Source organism: Phacochoerus africanus, chromosome 16, assembly GCF_016906955.1.
Source record: "Phacochoerus africanus isolate WHEZ1 chromosome 16, ROS_Pafr_v1, whole genome shotgun sequence".
In the NCBI taxonomy this organism is placed as follows: domain Eukaryota; kingdom Metazoa; phylum Chordata; class Mammalia; order Artiodactyla; family Suidae; genus Phacochoerus; species Phacochoerus africanus.
This window is the reverse complement of record NC_062559.1, coordinates 50,078,379-50,097,572: the sequence shown is the minus strand read 5'-3', so window position 1 is coordinate 50,097,572 and position 19,194 is coordinate 50,078,379. Positions and strand designations below refer to the sequence as shown.

Below are 19,194 nucleotides of genomic sequence, written 5' to 3'. Positions count from 1 at the left end.
GTCCCTGTGTGAGAGTGACATCCTGGTGGCACGGGATGCATGCAGGACCCCAGGGGGTCCGGCAAGGCCAGAGCCACACCCTTGAGCAGGGGGCTTGGCTCCTGCCCGCTCACCCACAGGGCGGAGAGCGCCCCCCCCCCCCCCCCCCCGTTGGAAAACACCCCCGCATACCTGCCCAGAATCTAATTCCTTTTGCATTAAGGAGGGAAAAAACCCTGCCATTTAGAGAAAGCAGGCGGGGACACACTTGCTTTGGCTCACTGAGGGAGACGTGTTCTCTCGGGGGAGGCTGCTTGTCCTTAGAACACCTGAGAGGGCGTGGGTGCGCTTGAATGAGCAGCCGTCTGTATTTGAGCGTGTCTGCTGTGGCCACCCTCCTGTCATCATCTGGACCCTTTCATCCTGCCCGTGGCTGGTGCCCTCCCTCTTGAAGACACTTGTCTCATTAGGATGTCACAGAAACCTCACAGGGCCCCGTGCAGAGAGGAGGTCTGCTGCCAGCCCACCCCGAGTCTGGATTAAGTGTCCGGGCCCCATGGCATCTCTGGGCATCAAGAGAGGGGGGCGCTGGGTCTCCCTGCTGCCACCAAGCCCCCCCTTCTTGGGCTCGAGTGCCATCTACGGGGCCCCGTGTGGCCCCACCCACCTCTCCCAGGAGCTGGCCCGAGGACATGCCCTGCGGCTGCTTTCTTGGGCAGGACCTGCCACTTTTGTGACCACATATTTATCGTGTAATTGGTGGGCTGGCGCAGGCCTCTCCCACCAGCCAGGGGTCCTGCTCTGCCTGATGCCAAATCCTAAGTGACGAGGGTGATTGGCAAAAGTACCTGTCACACAAAGCCCTTCCTGCCACCAGGCTCTCCCTGCAGAGGAGTGTATAGTCAGATGCTGCCTGATATCTGGTGCCCCTAAGCCAGCCAGAGACCCTGGCACAGAGGTGAGGACGCCGAGTCACCCCAGCACCTGACAGTCTGGCACCCGAGGGAGGCAAAGGCAGAGCTGTGGCTCCAAAGTCCCAGATGGTCTTCTTCCCACCAGCCCCGCAGGGGACAGCAGTGTGTGAAGGGGCCAAACTGGCCAGTTTGACCCCCTCCACTGCTGCTTCTCTGCCCACTGGTCATCTGTCGGCTCATCTAGCTTCACCCCCTGCTTGGGCTCATGACCCTCTTGCCCTCAGTTCCAGGAGCAGCCCACCTCCTCCAGAAACCTCCCGGAGGCTCCGAGCTGTGGTTTCGGGTCAGCCGTCCAGGCTTTCAGTTGGGAGAGCAGCGCAGCTTCCTAGCGTTTGGAGAGGAAGGTAGTTGGGGTTGGAGTTCTTGGCTTTTATTTAATTTCTTTTTATTTTTTTGTCTTTTTAGGGCCATTTGTGGAGCACATGGAAGTTCCCAGATTAGGGGTCAAATCGAGCTGCCAGCCTACGCCACAGCCACAGCCATGCCAGATCTGAGCTGTGTCTGTGACCTACGCCACAGCTCACGGTGACACCGGATCCTTAACCCACTGAGCGAGGCCAGGGATCGAAGCCGCATCCTTGTGGATACGAGTCGGGTTCCTAACCCGCTGAGCCACAGCAGGAACTCCTCTCTGCTCCTTTCCTGCAGAGATCCCAGCACCTTTTCTCTCACCTTCCACAGATCCTGTTCACGGGCCTCATGAGCCCCACACAAGTCCGCCAGGAGGGAGCTAAGGAAGGCCTGGGCAGGGTGCCTGCCTTGGGGGCTAGAGGGTCATGTGTCTGAGGGTCCTGGAGGCGGAGCCCCTGAAAGTCACTGGGCTACAGTCTTTCTCCAGTTTAATGGCCCATCCAACATGTCATGTGGGTCATTTGATTTCCTGGCAATGGCTTTGACGAAATGAACTTCCGCCGAATGTAACTCCCTGTTGAACTTCGTCACCTTCTTCTGGACCAGCCTGCACTTCCACAGTGGCCCAGGGTCACGCCACCAGAGGTGGGAGTCTTCCATGCAACCCGACAGGGGAACTTTGTCCCCAGTACAGAGCGGGGGTGCAATAAGAAACACTCAACTGGAAGCCACGTTTCTGGCCAAAGCCTGAGGAACTCAACAGCCATCTTCCCTGGAATTTTAGTCTCTGTTCAGAATGCCTGAAACTCACACATTTACCTCAAAGAGTTTGCATGACACCCGCCCATCCTGTTCAGTGCACGCAACACTGTACACGAGAAATAAAACCTGTCCATTTTGTGTTTATGAGGTGCAGGCTCTGTGTGCATTTGGGCCTCTCTTCCCATGATAACCCTATGAGCCAGGGGCTATTACTTACCCAGTCTAAAGAGGACATGAGGCACAGAGAGGTTGAGTAACCTCCCCAAAGTCACACAGCTGGGATGGCTGGTGCTGGGCGATGGGACTCAGGGTCTTATCACTCTAGTGGCATCCACAATGCTGGACCTGCCTCCAGGCTGGACCACCCTGAACCATGCCCACCATGCATGATCCATCGAAACTGGGTGAGTTTCCCTGAAGGCCAGGATCTCGGCAGTTGTGAGGCTCAAATGCAAAGATACGCATGAGATTTGTGAATGATGAAAACGTCCGAGGGACAACCTAGTGGCATAACTGCTGCCAGAGGCGCTGCCTTTTGTTCTCACATGAGGTGCCTACCCTCCTTAAGAAAATGGGAAGAGGACGCTAAGCTCCCCCCGCCGCCCTCCAGGGGAACAAGGGAGCCAAAGGTATCATACTATTTTTTTTTTTGGGGGGGGAAGCTTGTTTATTTACAAGGAGGTTATCAAAAGCTGGTCCTCCCAGACCAGCAGGACGCAGGTGGCCCATGATGTGTCCATCTGCTCACCTCTGATGGGAGGGGGAGCTCCCCAGAAGAGCACAAGGTCCCCTTGGGACCTTTGCAGCCCCTTCGGCTGGGGGTCCACATTTCCTCTATGTGACATGACCTTCACTCAGGACAGAGCACATGCGTGATGGGTTAGTTCGCTGGGCCCTATAGCAAAGGACGGCAGACTAGCGGCTTGAACGACAAAGCTGTATTCTCTCACAGCTGTGGAGGCCAGAAGTCCAAGGTCAAGGGGTGTGTGTCGGGGGGGGGTGGGGTGGGGGGAAGGCTCCTGCTGAAGGTACCAGGGGAGGATGTGTTCACGGCCTCTCTCCTGACTCCCGGTTCTGCCCTGACTTGTGGCAGCATCACTCCAGTCTTCAGGGTATCCTCCGTGTGTGTGTGTGTGTGTGTGTGTGTGTGTGTGTGTCCAAATGCCCCCTGTGCGTAAGGACACCGGTCACACTACACTAGGACCCACCTTACTCAAGAATGGCCTCAACTGAATGACATCAGCCTCAACCTCATTTCCAAATAAGGTCACATTCGGAGCTACTAGGGGTGTTAGGACGTCAGCATGTGAACGTGGAGGGGACACAAGTCAAGCCACGACAGAGTGAGCGTACAGCGTGTGTGTACCTGACTGTCTCGCAGACAACGTCCCCGTTCTTCAGCCTTGGCTGCAAACGGCCCATGGGAGGCCTTCTCATTTCCACCCAGCAGATGGGATGAGAGAAGATGAAGCCACCAGCAGTACGGGCCCACACCGCCAGGACCCATCCCTACCGCCGACTGGCGTTAGGAGCTCTCGCGTGTCCCATCTCCGGCAACGTACAAGCACCTCCAGTCCTCGGCTTCTTGGTCAGTGAAACCTTTTCTGCAGGCTGCTGTGAAGCACAAACGGGATGATGGATGTGACAACGACCTGCGAATGGCACTGCAGGCTCTGGGTGCTTTGCCAGGAGGGGCACGTGTGGCAGCAAGCAAAGGGCATGGTACCCACTTGGGAACCTCTTCCCATCATGTCCGATAGCCTCACAAGCCCAAACTAACCTCTTACATTTGTTGGGCGAGGGAAGAGCTTGCTACTGACTTGTGAACTTGGCACCCAGAGCACTTTATCCTACTGCTTTCATTCTTGTGTCGTTTGATCCATTTTTGGATATTATTCAGCTTTCTTTTCATACAATCGTTGGAATATAAAAATACACCCCACCATTCACCAAGAGAATCTACCCCCCCCCCTTTTTAGGGATGGGGGTGGGGGTGGGAAGCAATTAACCTGGGGGTGGGGGAGTTGGGAAGGCTTGCCAGAAGAGGTGCCATGTGTGGGCAGAACATGCCAGAAGGAGAGACCCGAGGGTCACAAACATTTGCTGGTGTGAACTGCTGGGGACACGGAGTGGAAGTGCTAAGACTGGGAGGTGCTGTTGTGACAACGATCAGAGCTGATAAGGGATCACTTTGGACCTTTTACACCTGTGGCTCGATTAACACTGATTCCAGAAAGACACAAAACTCTCCCCACAGTCTCATCTTTGTGCCCGCGTAACGTTACATGGTTCTAGGACCCCTGGAAACCATGAAGTACGGTGAAGACAGACCCCAGCCTGGGCCACATGAATTAAATCTTTCTGTCTGGAAGTGGGCCCTGGGGCGGGGGACCTCCTGCAGGGGGCTAGCCTCCCGGTCTCTGTGATATCCTGGGACCTCCAGTTCCCCGTCCTTACATGTGGGGGTCCACTCAGGAGAATAGTGATGACGAGGGGACAGGGGTTCTGCCGTGGGTGCTGATATCTCTCCACTGCCTCCCGGAGCCAGCTGGGATCCTCACGGGCAAAGGGGGACAGAAGGACCCCCAGGGGCCGTTGTGAGCGCCAAAGAAGACAACGCGTGTGAAGGTGAAGGCCAGCACGAGGCCCCTTCCTCTAGTGAATGGATGTCTGAGTGTCGGCAGCGCGCCCCACACGCACCATGACAACAGTCCCCGCATTTGTCAGCTTCCCATTGCCTGGGTTTCCAGCTTCCTCTCAGGGCAAACGGCAGCGTCCCTTTGTCTCCCTGCACCAAGAGCCTCACACCCGACGCTTCATCGCCAGGACTCTGACCTGGCTCCTTCCTCACCCAGGCTTCAGCCGCAGCCCCCAACTCCGGCTGGGCGCTCTGCGTGTCTGGCCTCACCGCTTGACCACTGCTCCTGCGCCCCCGCAGCCCTCGCTCTCTGGGGTTGCAGGAACCAGGGCAGGACTCGCCCACTGCCCCGCCAGGCGGAGGGGCTGGCGTGCAGCGGGGCCGGGGGAGGGAGACGTCGCGGTCTACCACGTTCCTCCCTGCCCCCCCACCCCGGGGGTCCTTGGGCATCTCTTCCCTTCGCAGGGCCCTGGCTACACATCTGCAGTCGAACGCGGATCCCACTTTGAGTTCCCCTAGGATAGAAGGACCTGGTCTTGTTTGGGGGGCGGCACATTGGAGAGGGTAACCCCCCTCCCAGGGGAAGAGCGCAAAATAAGAGCAGCCTCTTTCACGCCCGGAGAGAGCCTGCACGGCTGGGGGCCCTGCGCCCCCGCGGGGAAACTGAGGCGGGGAGGGGCAGGGTGGGCGGCCGAGATCGCGCGGCCCCTCGGGCGGCGGGGGGCGCGCCTTGCGGAGTTGGGGTGCGGGCCGGGGCGCGCGCGTGGGCCTCGCGCGCCCGGGCCCGCGGCTCCGAGCTCGGCTGTCGCAGCGCGGCCGCCGGAGAGCCGCGGCCGAGGCGCGGGCGGCGCCAGTGCGCAGGCGCGGCGGGCGGGAGGGGACGCGCTCGGGGCGCGCGCGCGGGGCAGCCGGCGCCCCAACTCGGCCCGCCGCGCCCCGGCGCCTCGCCGCCCGCCCGCCCGGCCGCCCGGCGCCCCGGCCGGCGAGGGGCGCGCCCGCTGCATGGCGCTGGGATGGCGGGGGCGCCGCGCGGCCGAGGCGGCGGCGGAGGCGGAGGCGGCGCGGGCGAGTCTGGGGGCGCCGAGCGGGCGGCAGGGCCGGCTGGCCGGCGCGGGCTGCGGGCGTGCGAAGAGGAGTTCGCGTGCCCCGAGCTGGAGGCGCTGTTCCGCGGCTACACGCTGCGGCTGGAGCAGGCGGCCACGCTGAAGGCACTGGCGGTGCTCAGCCTGCTGGCGGGCGCGCTGGCTGTGGCCGAGCTGCTGGGCGCGCCTGGGCCCGCGCCCGGCCTGGCCAAGGGCTCGCACCCCGTGCACTGCGTGCTCTTCTTGGCGCTGCTCGTGGTCACCAACGTCCGCTCGCTGCAGGTGCCCCAGCTGCAGCAGGTCGGCCAGCTGGCGCTGCTTTTCAGCCTCACCTTCGCGCTGCTCTGCTGTCCCTTCGCGCTCGGCGGCCCCGCCGGGGCCCACGCCGGGGTGGCAGCGGTGCCGGCGGCAGCCGAGCAGGGCGTCTGGCAGCTTCTTTTGGTCACCTTCGTGTCCTATGCCCTGCTGCCCGTGCGCAGCCTGCTGGCCATCGGTTTTGGGCTCGTGGTGGCCGCCTCGCACTTGCTGGTCACGGCTACCCTGGTCCCCGCCAAGCGCCCACGTCTCTGGAGGACGGTGAGTGCCGCCGCCGCGCGCCTGATCGGCCCCCGGGACGCACCTGCCCGGGAGGGATGGGGACGCTGAGAGAAGGGCGCGCAGGTGCCGAGTGGGCAGATGGGGAAACTGAGGTCCCGAATTGGAGGGGGGACGTTCAAGGTCACTCAGAGAATTGGGGACAGTAGAGACTCGCATCCTGGGGCCGGACTCTTCTGAGTTACAGTCCACAAAGCGCCCCTGGGTGTGGTGGAGTGTGGAGACGGGAGACAAGCGTGGGGAGAGCCAGGACTGGCCCAAGGTCAGGCAGCTGGTGAGCGTCCAAGCGGGGTCTGCCGCTCTCTGGCTGCACCCATCTCCGCAGGAGGGAAGAAGAGTGGGCTCCGGAGCGCCCAGGCAGGCAGGGTTCCTGCAGCCGGCTGTGCGCGCAGCCCCCTGCTCCTCTCCCGTGCACCTGGGGCCGGTGCCAGGCTCTCACAGTCCCCTTCCCAGCCAGGCGGCCACGCGGGCTGTGAAAAGGGGACAAGGACTTTGGCCCCCTCCAGCTGCCCTGGCGTCCAGTTGTGGACCCATTTGGGGTCCAGAAGGACACGGTTTGCCAAGGTCGTCCGGGGCTCTGGTCCCTGCTGCCCTGCTCTGCCGCAGCTGGGACCCGGGCTCTCAGCTCCTGAACTTTGTCACTGTCTTTCAGGGTCTGGCAGGACCACGGGGAGGACGCCAATGCTGGCCCCTTCCTGCGGGCTCCTCCGGAGCCCAAGGACCCCAGGGGTCTGAGGCAGATGTCTGGCAGGGCTTTTGCAGCTTCTCTGTGCAGCCAGACTATCCCATCTGGGCTCGGGGGCCCTGAGAGAGGGTTTTATTTGTGCCTCTGGCTGCATTTTGGCAGGAGGGTGCTGGGAACTGGATAGGAGGAGCCCATCCAAGGAGAGAAGGTGGCCGATGGAGGAGATGGGGAGACAGGGGGTGAGGGGAGGAAGCTGGACAGAGCTGCCTTTGGGAAGAACAGCTGGGGTGGGGGCGTGATGGGAGTCAGACAGCTGGAGCCTGGGCCCCGCCAGGAGCCCACCACCCAGGGACCAAGGGAGGTGCCCCCAGACGGTGCTGGCCAGGTTGCATGCCATCAGAGGGGCCATGGGACACAGAGGAGAGACAATGCTGGACCTCCATTTCAGGGCTACTAGAGGCCAGCCTGTGCGGGGGGGCAGGGGGGCTGGGGGGAGGAGGAAGAAAGCAGGGGTGAAGCCAGAGAGGAGGCAGAGATAAAGGCAGAAAAAAGGGAAGGGAGGGGGAGGAAAAAAGGGAAAGGGGCCAGAGGCTACATGTCCCCAGGGAGGGGACGGGGAGTGTTCTGGACGGTTGGTTCTCCAGCAGGCCTCCCGCCTCGCATCCTATGGGTGTCCCGCGGGGCTTGCTGGATGTTCTTGGGGGGGGGACTCCTCTGCCTCTCCCTCCTCTCCCCCGCAACCCTTCCATGTGCTGTATGTTTGCCCCCCCCACCCCCCCGCCCCGCCCCAGGAGGGACAACAGACAACCTTTCTATCAGGACCTGAAGGTCAGCCCAGAGGCCAGGTCCGCTCCAGGTGGGGAGGGGGAACCCGGACAGGCCCAGGCTGCAGCCTCCAGGCTGAGTTCTGGAGCCCGAGGGGTTTGGTAGCTGCTTCAGGGAAAGGCTCTCCCGGTGTCTTATCCTTTTTGCAATAGCGCATGTTCTGTGTAGCCTGTAGTCATTCCTTTTAGAGAATTAAAAGATTAAAAGGGAGGGAGCAGGTGGAGAGGGTAAAGGTGCCCTGGGCATTGAGAGCCCTGCCCCTCCCCCAGGATAGGGTGAGCTCCTGGAATGTGGAGGGGAGGGGAGCCCATCCCAGGAGCAGCTTTTTAGGGAGCAGACATCTGGGGTTCCCTGCTCCTGGCTGGGACTCCCTGGGCCACGCAGGCCCTTTCCTCACCGAGCCTCAGTTTCCCCACCTGCCTAAAGGGCATCACATTGCCCCTGGGGGTTTGTGGCGAGAGTGTAAATTTGGTTCTGGAAAAGCACGTTTTTGAAATCTTGTGCCACCTCTCAACCGTTCTGGTTCTTTACAATGTTGGCATTCAAGTCCACGAGTCCATGTAGGTGGCGGTGATATTGACAGATAGACGGGGTTGGATGCGAGAAAACATGGTGGTCAGACCGCAGGATGCTTCAGGGGTCTCCCTCCCAATTAGGAAATTCTGGGAACCTGTGAAATCTGTCTTTCGTGAGCTCTGCCACTTGGTACTTGAGATCGAGAAGAAAATGGCCCCCGCATTGATGAAGCCTGCCCGTTGCCAATTCCCAGTTCACTGGCCCCCCTGCCATCCGGCAGTGCTCTCACCTGCCAGCGGCACTGCTCCCTCCCTGGGGATGGAATTTCGGGGTGGGGGGGCGGCGGAAGCCCTGCTGGGCAGGGGGTGGAGGCTCAAAAGAAGGGAAAAAGGGGCTGGGAGGGGCAGGCAGCCTGCAGGGGTGCTGCCTTTGCTGCATATATGCCCCAGTAGGAGGGAGCCTGCGCTGGGGATTGAGACCTGGGTTCCAAAGCGGGCTCCCAGAGTCCTTGCCCCTCACGGGAGGCTCTGGGGTTCCCTGCAGCAATCCTGTGCCACCCTGGTGTCTGGGGTTCTGGAGAGGCAGCCCTCTGCTGGGCTCAGGAGAGCCCAGGCCAGGCCAGATGCTGGGAGGCGGATGGTGTACAGAAAGCCTGCGTGTGACTGCTGGGCTGAAATTCGGGGGGCTGGGGCTCCACCCTCCCCCAGAGGGTGTGCCTGCTGCTGCCGTCCTCGAGAGAGAAAAGAAATGGCCCTATTCCCGCCTAGCCCAGCACCAGCGATGAGCCCCATAAATGTGGATCAGACTGGGTCCCTCCCTCCTCCGGCCCCTCTGCTTGTACCTACACTCAGTCACTCACTTTGATTTAACTGAGCCACTGAGCGGCAGAACCAAAGGCCCACTCAGAGCTGGCAGTGGTGGGTGGGCTGGAGAGCAGGGCCTGGGGGGTGGGTGCAGCCGCTGAGGGTCCTGGGGCTTCGAGGGTGTGGGGGGGAGGGGAGGGGGGAGACCAGACATCAGACACATTCTCTCTGACTTACAGAGCCTGGAGGGGCGAGGCTGGGGGAGGTGACTGCTCAGGGACAGGGCTGGGGAGTGGAGTCCGTGGGGTGCCGGCGAAGGTCATTGCCAGGGAGTGACGGTGGGGGAGATGGGGAGGCGGGTATCTCGGGAGAAAGGTTGCTGGCAGAGGGTGCCCGCCCTGGCCCCTTGGATGCCTTGGCTGTGTCCTCCGCGTGCTGGCTCTCTCCTCACAGTGTCGTGCCCAGGGGGCGGGCATCGCTGCCGTTTCTCAGAGTGGGGGATGGGGGTCCACGGCAGTGTGCAGCTGGCAGCACCGTTGGGTTGCCTGTCAATGTAGAGGAAATAGGTTTAGTGCCTGATGAGTTCTGAAGCACAGCAAGGATCACAGAAATCACAGCTCTCCGGGGAGTTCCTATCGTGACTCATGGGTCATGAACCTGACTAGTATCCAAGGATGCGGGTTCGATCCCTGGCCCCGCTCGGCGGGTTAAGGATGTGGCATTGCGGTGACCTCTCGGGCAGGTCACAGATGTGGCTAAGACCCCGCCTTGCTGTGGCTGTGGTGCAGGCCCGCGGTTGTAGCTCTGATTCAGCCCCTAGCCTGGGAACCTCCATATGCCACAGGAAGGGCCCTAAAAAGCAAAAAAAAAAAAAAGTCACAGCCGTCCTGGAGAAGTGGGGGCTGGCTAGTGTCCCCCACCCCGGCCCTTCCCATTTGAGTCCCTGAGGAAAACTGGTAGGTGACCTCTCTCACCATCACTGGTACCCCTGGGCCAGCGTGTGCCAGCTGCTCACAGGGCCTTTGACCCTTGGCTCCCCTCTCCACCCCAACTACTCCTCTTCCAGGCAGGCCTGGGAGGGGCGTGTCTGTTGGGACCTGTGCCCCTCCCGAGCCCAGCCCCTCCTCTGGCTGGGCCTCCTCCCCTCTGGTTCTCTGCATCCCCCGTCCTCCCGGCCTCCCTGGACCATCTGACCAGTGGCCTCTGCTGCCCCACCCCCCGTGGGGCACGTCTCCTGTGGCCTGGCTCTCTCCCAGGTGGCCTTCTCCTGCTGCACCCCCTTCCTGACTCCCTGACTCCCCGGCTTCCGCCCCTCACCAGGCCTCCCCCTCTCCCGCTCTGGCTGGGTCCTGTCACCTGTTTGCTCACTAGCCCGTGTGGCCGCCTACCTTGGCTGACAGGGCTGCCTGGGCAGGGCTGAAGCAGGGAGAGGGGCAGGTGGCTCCCGTGGCCCAGGCTTGTCCTTGGCTGGACACGCTCCCCCAGGCCTCCGGTCGCTGGGCAGGGCTCAGCCCCACAGCTTCTGCTCTTACTGCCCCTGGTCTCCCATCCCACTGGTGTCCAGTGCCTCCTCCAGGGTTCCCGGTTCATGTCTGTGGACCCTGCACCTCCAGCTCCCTTGTCTGATGGGCGGTCCCCTCCCTAGAACCCAGTCTCCGTCGCAGCTTGTGTCAGTGTGCCCTTGCGCAGCCAGCTCCAGCTGTAAGAAGCAGCTGGAGTCGCCCACACCCACGACCATGGGAACTTAGGGAAGGGGGGCCCAGAGGGGGAGGGGAGGCATCCTGCATCCTGGCATCGGGTGAGGGTTCTACCTACTCCCCTCCGGGCAGTCCTGTGAGCCTCAGGCTTCTCTATGTGCTTCCCTGGGATGGGCCAGGAAGGAGCCCCTGTTCTGAGTCTGGCTGCAGCCCTGGCTGGACAGCGGTGCTCCACGTCTGGGGAAGCTGGGGGCTGGGGGCACAGGAACACCGCCCACCCTTCAGGATGTTAGTCTTGCCGGGGGACTGCAGTCTGTGCTGGGGGAGTGTGTGTGGCCTTTGGAGCATGTGGAGGGGACAAGGCAGACTGAGGGCTCCGAGTGACTTCCTGGGGACAGAGCGCTCGGGCCCAGATCCTGGGTGGATGAGGCGGAGGGGCTGCTGGGCCGGGCTGGCGGACTGAGGGACTGGCTGGTTGCCGTGGAGCTGGGGAGGTGGCCGTGGAGGGTGGGGCAGGCAGGCCAGCTGGCCCTGGGGCTGCAGGCCGCACGAAATATTTGGAGGCCTCCCCCAAGTGGCACCTCTGGAGAAATGGCTGTCTGCCACTGGCCCCACTCACTGTCGAAGCTGCAGCCCGCCCTTTCCAGGGGCTCCCAGTGGTTCTAGGGCCCTTCTCCTGTCTCATGTCTGAGACCCAGAGGGCCAGGGCCCAGCTCGTGGGTTGACGAGCCACCTGCGCTGTGTTCCTCCAGGCTTGGAGCCCAGAAATGTCTTTAGACCGTCTCCTGACTCGGGTGGGGTGGAACGCCCGGCACCTCCGGGCTGTGCTTGGAGCAGGAGAGCCTCAGGCACGGGACTCACTCTGTGCTTCGGTGACTTCTGAGGTCAGGCCCATGGTTTTGTCGGAGCAGGTGCACCCTCGGGTCCCATCCCTGCAGGGCGGGGCTGGTGCCCAGGGAGGTGGGAGCCCCTCTGGCCATCACTCGATTGTAGGGCTCTATGCTTTTCTCTGCCTCAATGATCCGTGTTTGGCCTGGTTTCAAACGTTTGAAGAGATGCCCAGGATGCTGGTGGCAGGCCGTCTGTCCAGATTGAGTGTCTTCTGGCTGTTTCCATTGCTTCTGGCCAGCTGTGCTGTCCGGAGCACATCTAGAGCCCAGCCCAGCCTGGGTCCCTGACAGCTACCATCAGAGGCCCGTGTCTGCAGGGAGTGGCCTCCCCAGGTCCACGGCTTCGCTCGTGTATGTGCCAGGCTGGGCAGGGGCTGGGGCTGGGGCAGGGAGGCCAGCATGGCAGTCCAGGTGGCCTGGGCGACACCCCTGAGGGAGATCCTGTTCCTGCCAATGGCAGGCACCTCAGTTTGCACAGAGGCTAAGCCAGGCGGGCGGGGGAGACCCTCCCTATCTTTAGGCGCTGGGTTCCACCAGCTCCCGACCTCAGAGGCCAGCCCTAGAAGTGAGTCCCGGCCCCAGGCTGTGTCCAGATGGGGAGATTGTGGGGGGGCTGTACACGTGGGACTCAGAACCGTCGGGGGGACGGGTGACAAGGGCCGGGACCCCCACTGGCTGGGTACCTCTCCCCTCTGTGCTTTGTCAGGTTCATTTCCAGGTGCGGGGCATGGCACAGGGCTGACTCTGCCTTCCCATCCTCTACAGCCCCCCCTACTGCCCATGTCTGTGTCCCTCATGTCCTCGTCCTCCCTGGGTCGTGCTCTGTCCCCTTCAACCCTGGACCCTGGCTTTCTGGACTGGGGGGTGGAAGATCTGCTTTGATATCTGAGCTGCCCTCAGCCCAGGGCCCAGCTGACGCAGAAGAGCTTCCCTGCTGCCTGGGGCTCTGGGCGGGGCCGTGCGGAGCGTGGCTGCAGCTGCGGGTGTGGGGCCATGCGTGTGTACACGCGTGTGAATATGTGTGCATGTGGATGTGTAGTGCATGTGCATCTCTCTGTTCACAGTGGGTGCCAGGATGTCCACGTGTGCACGGACCCTCATGTGCATGGGTGTGAGTGTGTGCCCGTGTGCGTGCGCACGTCGGTAGCATTCAGAGGCCTGAGTCCCACCCCAGCCAGACCTGCAGAGTCTGGGTATCTGGGTTGGAGGTCGCCCACTCCCCTCAGAACCCAGCACCCGCCTTGTGCCAGGCTTGGTGCAGCGCCTGTGGTCTGAGAGGGCCCACAGCCTGGGCACAGGGACAGCAGGCAGGGCCATCGTGTGTCTAGGTCTGGAGGTAGGGCACTTGGCATGGTGGGCGATTGTGTGGGCCGTGGGGCAGCTGCAGGCCTAGAACCGGGGATCCCAGGTGAGGGTCCCCTTGTGCAGGAAGAGAGGATGCCCGGGGGAGGGGCCTGGGTGCAGGGGGACAGGAGGCCACCGAGGGACCCCAGGGTTGGGACTCCCGCCTGTGGGGTGTCAGGATCACCAGACATGCTGGGAGCCTTCTCCCTCCGTGCATGCCGGGCAGAGGGGCCATCCTCACCCGTGGGCACATGCCCAGTGTGAAGGCAGCTCTCTGTCTTGATGCTGCGGTTCAGAGCAACTGTCAGGTTTCCTTTGCTGAAGGAGGCTTTCCGGGAGCAGAGCCGCCTCCAATGGATGAGTGGGCCTTGGTTGGGGGAGGTTGGTGGCCTTGGTTGGTGCCCAGGTTGGGGGAGGTCAGATGCCACACTCCAGACAAGAATGGAGGCCCTCTGAGGACCCTGGGACCCTGGCCCTCCGGCCGGCCCTGCTGCTTGTCCCCTTGTCCCCTGCGCCGTCCTCCTGGCACCCTTCTCGGCGGCTGCCAGTGAGCCCGTGTGAGATGCGCCTGCCACATCTGCACCCACATCTGTACAGCTGGGCGGGGCGTCTGCTCTGGGACACTCTGTCCCCGCTGGGCGAACTTGGCCGTGAGCACTGGGAGGGCAGCGGGCTTCCTTGCAGCCTCGCGCTGGAGAGGGGTGAGGACCTGCTCTGAAGTAGTGCCTTCTCCTCGACGCCCTTGCCTGGTTTCCTTATGGGAGAAACAGTTTCTTGTTACGAGAACGCGTTGCCTTCCCGAAGCAACGGTGGCCGAAGGGATCTGCAGGGCACCCGCTGGAGCTTCTTTTCCAAGGTGGCTGCTTCCCCAGGTACCACGAGGCCTGCCGCGTGGGTAAGATGCTTGGTGAGCATATCTGGGGAGTCACTGGTGTAGCCTAAGGGTTTGGAACTATCTCTGTTACGTGATTTTAGGCCCCATATCTTTCATCTTCTTTTTTGGCCACGCCTGCATGTGAAAGTTCTCGGGCCAAGGATCGAAGCAGAGCCACAGCAGCCACCTGAGCCGCTGTAGTGATAACACTGGATCCTTCACCCACCATAAGGGAACCCGTCTGATACTTTATTTTAAAGCCAGTCTTCACTTCCAGAAATTCCAAGGGGTTGCCAGGTACTCACCATGTCCCCGGGGGACCCTGCAGCGGAACCCATTTCTGAAGTTACTTGTTCAAGGGTCAGAGATGAGGCGTGAGCTAAGAGCCTCTTTGTGGCTAGAGTCGGTGTCCAGGTGTCTGACGGTGAATGGAGCTGCTGCAATAGTGCAGGTGCTATGGATAGGTGGGTGGGGACTTGGGGGCACCCAGCTTGCTTGAACCAGGGCTGTGCCCCAGAAGGTGGGCGAGCCGGGGCCAGAACCAGGAAGTGCCCTTGATGAAGAGGCTGAGGGTGACATAGCACTGCACCCTGGTCCCCCCTGCCCCTACCTGGGTGTGGCAACCACAGCCTGGCCGGACTCAGCTTCAGCGCTTGGAATCCCCAATGGCTGGAGCTCAGAGGAGCCCACCAGAATCTTTTCCTTGGAATTCCTGTCGTGGCTCAGTGGAAATGAATCCGACTAGCATCCATGAGGATGCAGGTTCGATCCCTGGCCTCGCTCAGTGGGTGAAGGATCCGGTGTTGCCGTGAGTGTGGTTTAGATTGCAGATGCGGCTTCTGTGTTGCTGTGGCTGTGGTGTAGGCTGGCAGCTGTAGCTCTGATTCTACCTCTAGCCTGGGAACCTCATGTGCCGTAGACATGGCCCTAAAAAAAACAACAAAAAAGAATCTTTTACTTTATAACTTGTTCTTATTTTATTTTTATTATTGAAACTTCAAAGATACATGGAGTAGAGGGACCAGCAGGGCCATTTCTTGGGTACAAGTCCTGAACTCCAACAAGCTGTCAACATTCTACCCTTCTTCTTTCAAAAGACAGTAATCCTAAAACATTTTTATTCATTTGAAAACAGAGAGCTAATAGGCAATTATGCTAATTTGACAAAACACTTGTGAGTGATGTTGAAAAGCCAGCCAGGCTTTTAAAAAATGACAGGAGCACCACCCAGCCTGGCGACAGGGCAGAGGCAGGAAGGGGTCCCAGTCAGAGCGCCTGCAGGGAGGCGCTGCGAGGGACCTCTCGTCTACACCGCTGGCTCCTCAGCAGCAAAGGCTCCGAGTCCTGTGCTGGGACCATCTGGGCGGAGGCAGGATGACAAGGGAACAAGTATAGTGAAGAAGTTTGAATACTAGATGGGGTGCTCTTGGGGTGCCTCGGGATTGGGGGGGTCAGAAGGCTACAGAGTAAAGGGAGGGAAGCCCTTGCAGGCAGAGGCACCAGTGAGAGAGTGTGGTGCCTGGGAGAGCGTGGTCTCCCCAGAGCTTCACACTGCGTGCACCCCGCCTGGCACACCGGGTGGGGGAAGGGGACAGAAAGACCCTCCTGGGAGAGTGGGCAGAGCACAGAGTCTTATTTTTATTACGGAAATCTGTGGAGGTGGGACCCTGTCCTGGAGACCATGGGGTCGTGAGAGCAGTGACAGAGGGTGCAGGTGCAGTGGGATTTTGAGAGTCCTGGCCAGGGGGTGTGGGTGCAGTGACCATGGGCGATGCTGGTCCCAGCAGATATTCTTCTGCTAACATTTGAACTGTTTTCTTAATTGCCACGAACCTTGTAAACTGGTTTTTTCTTTGCCCTGAGTGTTATTTCCCCTTAGAAGGGTCCCTCTGAGAACACACATCAGGCTGCTGCTTTTCCTGTTTAACTGTCCAGTGTGTAAATCCTAAGTGCCCTTCATTCCTGAGGTGCCGGTGTGTGTGTGTGTGTGTGTGTGTGGTCCTCCCTGAAGCCCCTCGGGGATGGGCTGGGGTCCGCTGGGTCCAGGTCTGACCTGGGTGCTTAGTTCTTTCCCCGTCTGGCTTCTCGTCATGTACTTGGGGCTGACCACATGCCTTTGGGGCGAGCCCAGCGGAATTTCACTGCAGGACGGAGGGCCGGGGACGTGAATGTCTGAAACTCAGGTCACATGTGCTTCGGCACCTAAAGGGGGCTTGGCCCCATCTCTCAGCCCCCTCGCCCCCAGCCCTGTTCTGAGGTGGACCCTTCCCCCTGGAGGAAAGGGAGGAGTTTCAGGGGTGGGGGGCTCAGGGTCGAGGCTCGGGCCCTGTGTCTACCTGGACTTGGTCACCGTGCTGGGGGGAGAACTCTTGGCCAGGTGGGATCAGGCCCCGCCTGCCTGAGCCCTGTGGGGTTGGCACGAGCCTGTTGTCTCACCCTGGAAGCGGTGCGGGGCAGACCCCGCCCCTGGGTCCCCATGGGGACCAGGACCCTGAGCAGCCCCTTGGCTAGGACCACAGTAGCCCCAGTGGTCCTGGTGCCATCACCCCTGGGGAGAGCTGCCCCAGGCAGGGTGTGGTCCTACTGATCCCTGGTCATAGTTTACGGGCAGCTGTGTGCCAGCCCCAGCCTGGCCTCGGAGCCCAGAGGATGGGCTGCCTTGCCACACTGAAGAGGCATCTGTTTGGCCAGTGTCTTCTGCCAGAGGGTCCCCCAGGAGTGGGGGCACTTGGAGATCCCCCCGGGAGGCAGTCCACAGAGGGGCGTTGAGATGGGCCACGAGTCTTTCCCACGTGGCCCTCACAGATGCCTGGGCACAGTTCCCCTGCGTACCATCTGCTGATGGGGCAGGAAGCCTCCAGCTCACCTGGCCTGGCGAGATGAGCGCTGCCTTTGGTGACCCCGCCCCTACTCCCCTGCTCCAGGTTACCCTGCCTGGCCTGGCTTCTAACTCACCTGGTCCAGGTGCCATTCTGGGGAACTTCCTGGAGAGCCCACGTTGACCTGCTGCTGTTGCCGCCTTGCACTGAGCAGTGAGTGACGTCAGGATCCCCAGGGACCTGCCAGGAGCGAGGCTGGCCTGGACTGGGCCTCCCCTGAGGAGGGCCTGGGATCGAACTCCTGCTCCAGCTGTGGTGGGTGAGGCCTCCTGATGCCACCTCTCTCCCTACTCCCCCCCGCAGCCTGTGGTCACCTCCGTCGCTGAGAAGCTCACGGTGACCCCAGCTGTCTCTGCACAGCAGGCGCTAAGCCATGTGCCTGTTCTCTGCACCTCTGGCCAGGTGATGAGTTCAGAGAACTTCATGGGAAGAATGAAAAGTCCTGACCCCTGGGGAGAACCTTGGGGGTGGCTGGTTTGGATCAGGAGATGCAGTGGGCGTGTGGGGAAGCTCTGGTCTGGGAAGGTGTGGGGGCACGCCCGGTCCCGTGCTTGATATCAAGGGGGCTCCAGGTGGGAGTGACAGGTGGTTGGCGGATGCCCCCACCCAGTCTTCCTGAAGCCTCCCTTTCCACCAGCGAGCCCGTCTCAAGATATCACTTTGATGGGGTCTCCCGGAGTAGGGGGCAGCTCCCAGCCCACTGGGCGGGGAGGAGTGGGGGCGGTTTCCTACTGTGTGAAGGGCCTGCAGGTGGTTGGAAGGTGGGGTGGAGTGGGAGTTCGGGCTTTGTGAGGGAGCTGCTCAGGTTTCCTAACTGCGGTTGGTGGTGGTCCTGCTCGCAGGACAGTTTTGCAGCTGATCGAAGTGGGGAGGTGAGGAGGTTCCCCTGCGGTTCGAGGGTGAGAGGCCCGACTAGTGTCCACGAGGTTGCGGGTTCGACCCCTGGCCTTGCTCAGTGGGTGAAGGATCCAGCATTGCTGTGAGCTGTGGTGTAGGTCGCAGACGCGGCCCAGATCCCGTGTGGCTGTGGCTGTGGCTGTGGTGTTGGCCGGCAGCTGCAGCTCCGATTGGACCCCTAGCTTGGGAACCTCTATATGCCTCGGGTGCAGCCCTAAAAAGCAAAAAAGAAAAAAGAAAGAAAAGAAATGGGGGAAGAGAGTTAGTGGGAGGGAGCAAGGAAGAAACGCTGCTCCCTCTGGGTGGGCCCTGGAGGCGTCGAGCCCAGCGAGGGTGGGGAGCTGGCGGGGGCCGCGGCTCTGGGGGCCTGGGGAGCACCCCCACGTGCAGAAGTGAGGGCCGCCAGCAGCTCTCCGCCCAGCCTCTGCTCTTGGGAGGGGCCTCGACCACACACTTGGCAAAGGGGTGTGTGTGTGTGTGTGTGTGTGTGTGTGCGCGCACATGGCCTGGGACTCTGGCAGGTGAGGACACTGGCTCCTGTACGCCCCCCGCCCTCCCGCCCCCAGGACGCCCCGTTCCTGTCTGTGATCTAACCTCGAGGATGGGAGAAGGGAAGCTTAGATGCTGAGAAAACCCCAGGGAGGTGGTGTGTGACCTGAGCGCAGGGCCAGCGGCGGGGATGAAAGGACTCTCCATGAGGCGGTTTCCTGCAGACGTCTTTGCTCCTGTGTCGCAAGAGGAACAGCGTGTTGGGAATTGCAGAGAATGCCCTTGAAAGGTCATGGGTGTGAGGAAGACACCGTTCACTGTGCTCAGTGATTCTGAACGTGTGTCCTGCCCCCAGCGTGGGTGCCCGGGAAGCCCTGGGGGGTCCGCTTGGGGGAGGGGATACAGATATAAGGGGGTTTTATGTTTTTGCACACCTCGTCGCCCTCCCCGCTTTGCCCTCCTGGCTGGGTCTGTAGCTTTGTGGTCACTGCGGACTCGGAGGAGGCCTCATTTCCAGGGGCCAGACCAGGCCTGTTTATTTGCAGTGCAGCCTCGGACCGCACTCAGAGCGCACCTCCTCCAGCCCCGGCAAGGCCAGCCTGGCCCCCTGGGACCTGGAGTGCCTGGGGTGAGAGGGCCCTGCCTGACACAGGGGATCTGGACCATTCATGCGGGCTGCTGACCAGCCCCCGCCCCAGGCGCCCGCCCAATGCGCGGTGCCAGCTTCTCTCTGCTCCACAGCGGCCTCCCCAAGGGGCCGAGGGACACCAGGTGCCCATTGTGGGGTGGGGCTGGCTGCCTGCCCGCGGGCAGAGGACGGATGAGCTGCTGTGGCCAGACACACCTGTCTCCAGGTCATCTCACCCGTTTCCCTGCTGTGCTTCCCCTGCTGGCTGTCTGCCCAGGTCACAGGGC

General features: G+C 61.6%; 1 protein-coding gene across 1 annotated transcript in view; it reads left to right on the top strand.

Moving 5' to 3' along the window:
* Positions 1 to 5,701: 5,701 nt before the first annotated feature.
* The window catches only part of ADCY1 (adenylate cyclase 1), an 89,178-nt gene continuing 75,685 nt past the window's right edge, over positions 5,702 to 19,194 (top strand). Inside the window, exon 1 of the mRNA XM_047763603.1 lies at positions 5,702 to 6,362. Coding sequence (XP_047619559.1) covers positions 5,718 to 6,362 — 645 coding nt within the window. The 5' untranslated portion in view covers positions 5,702 to 5,717. The remainder of the gene's footprint in view (positions 6,363 to 19,194) is intronic.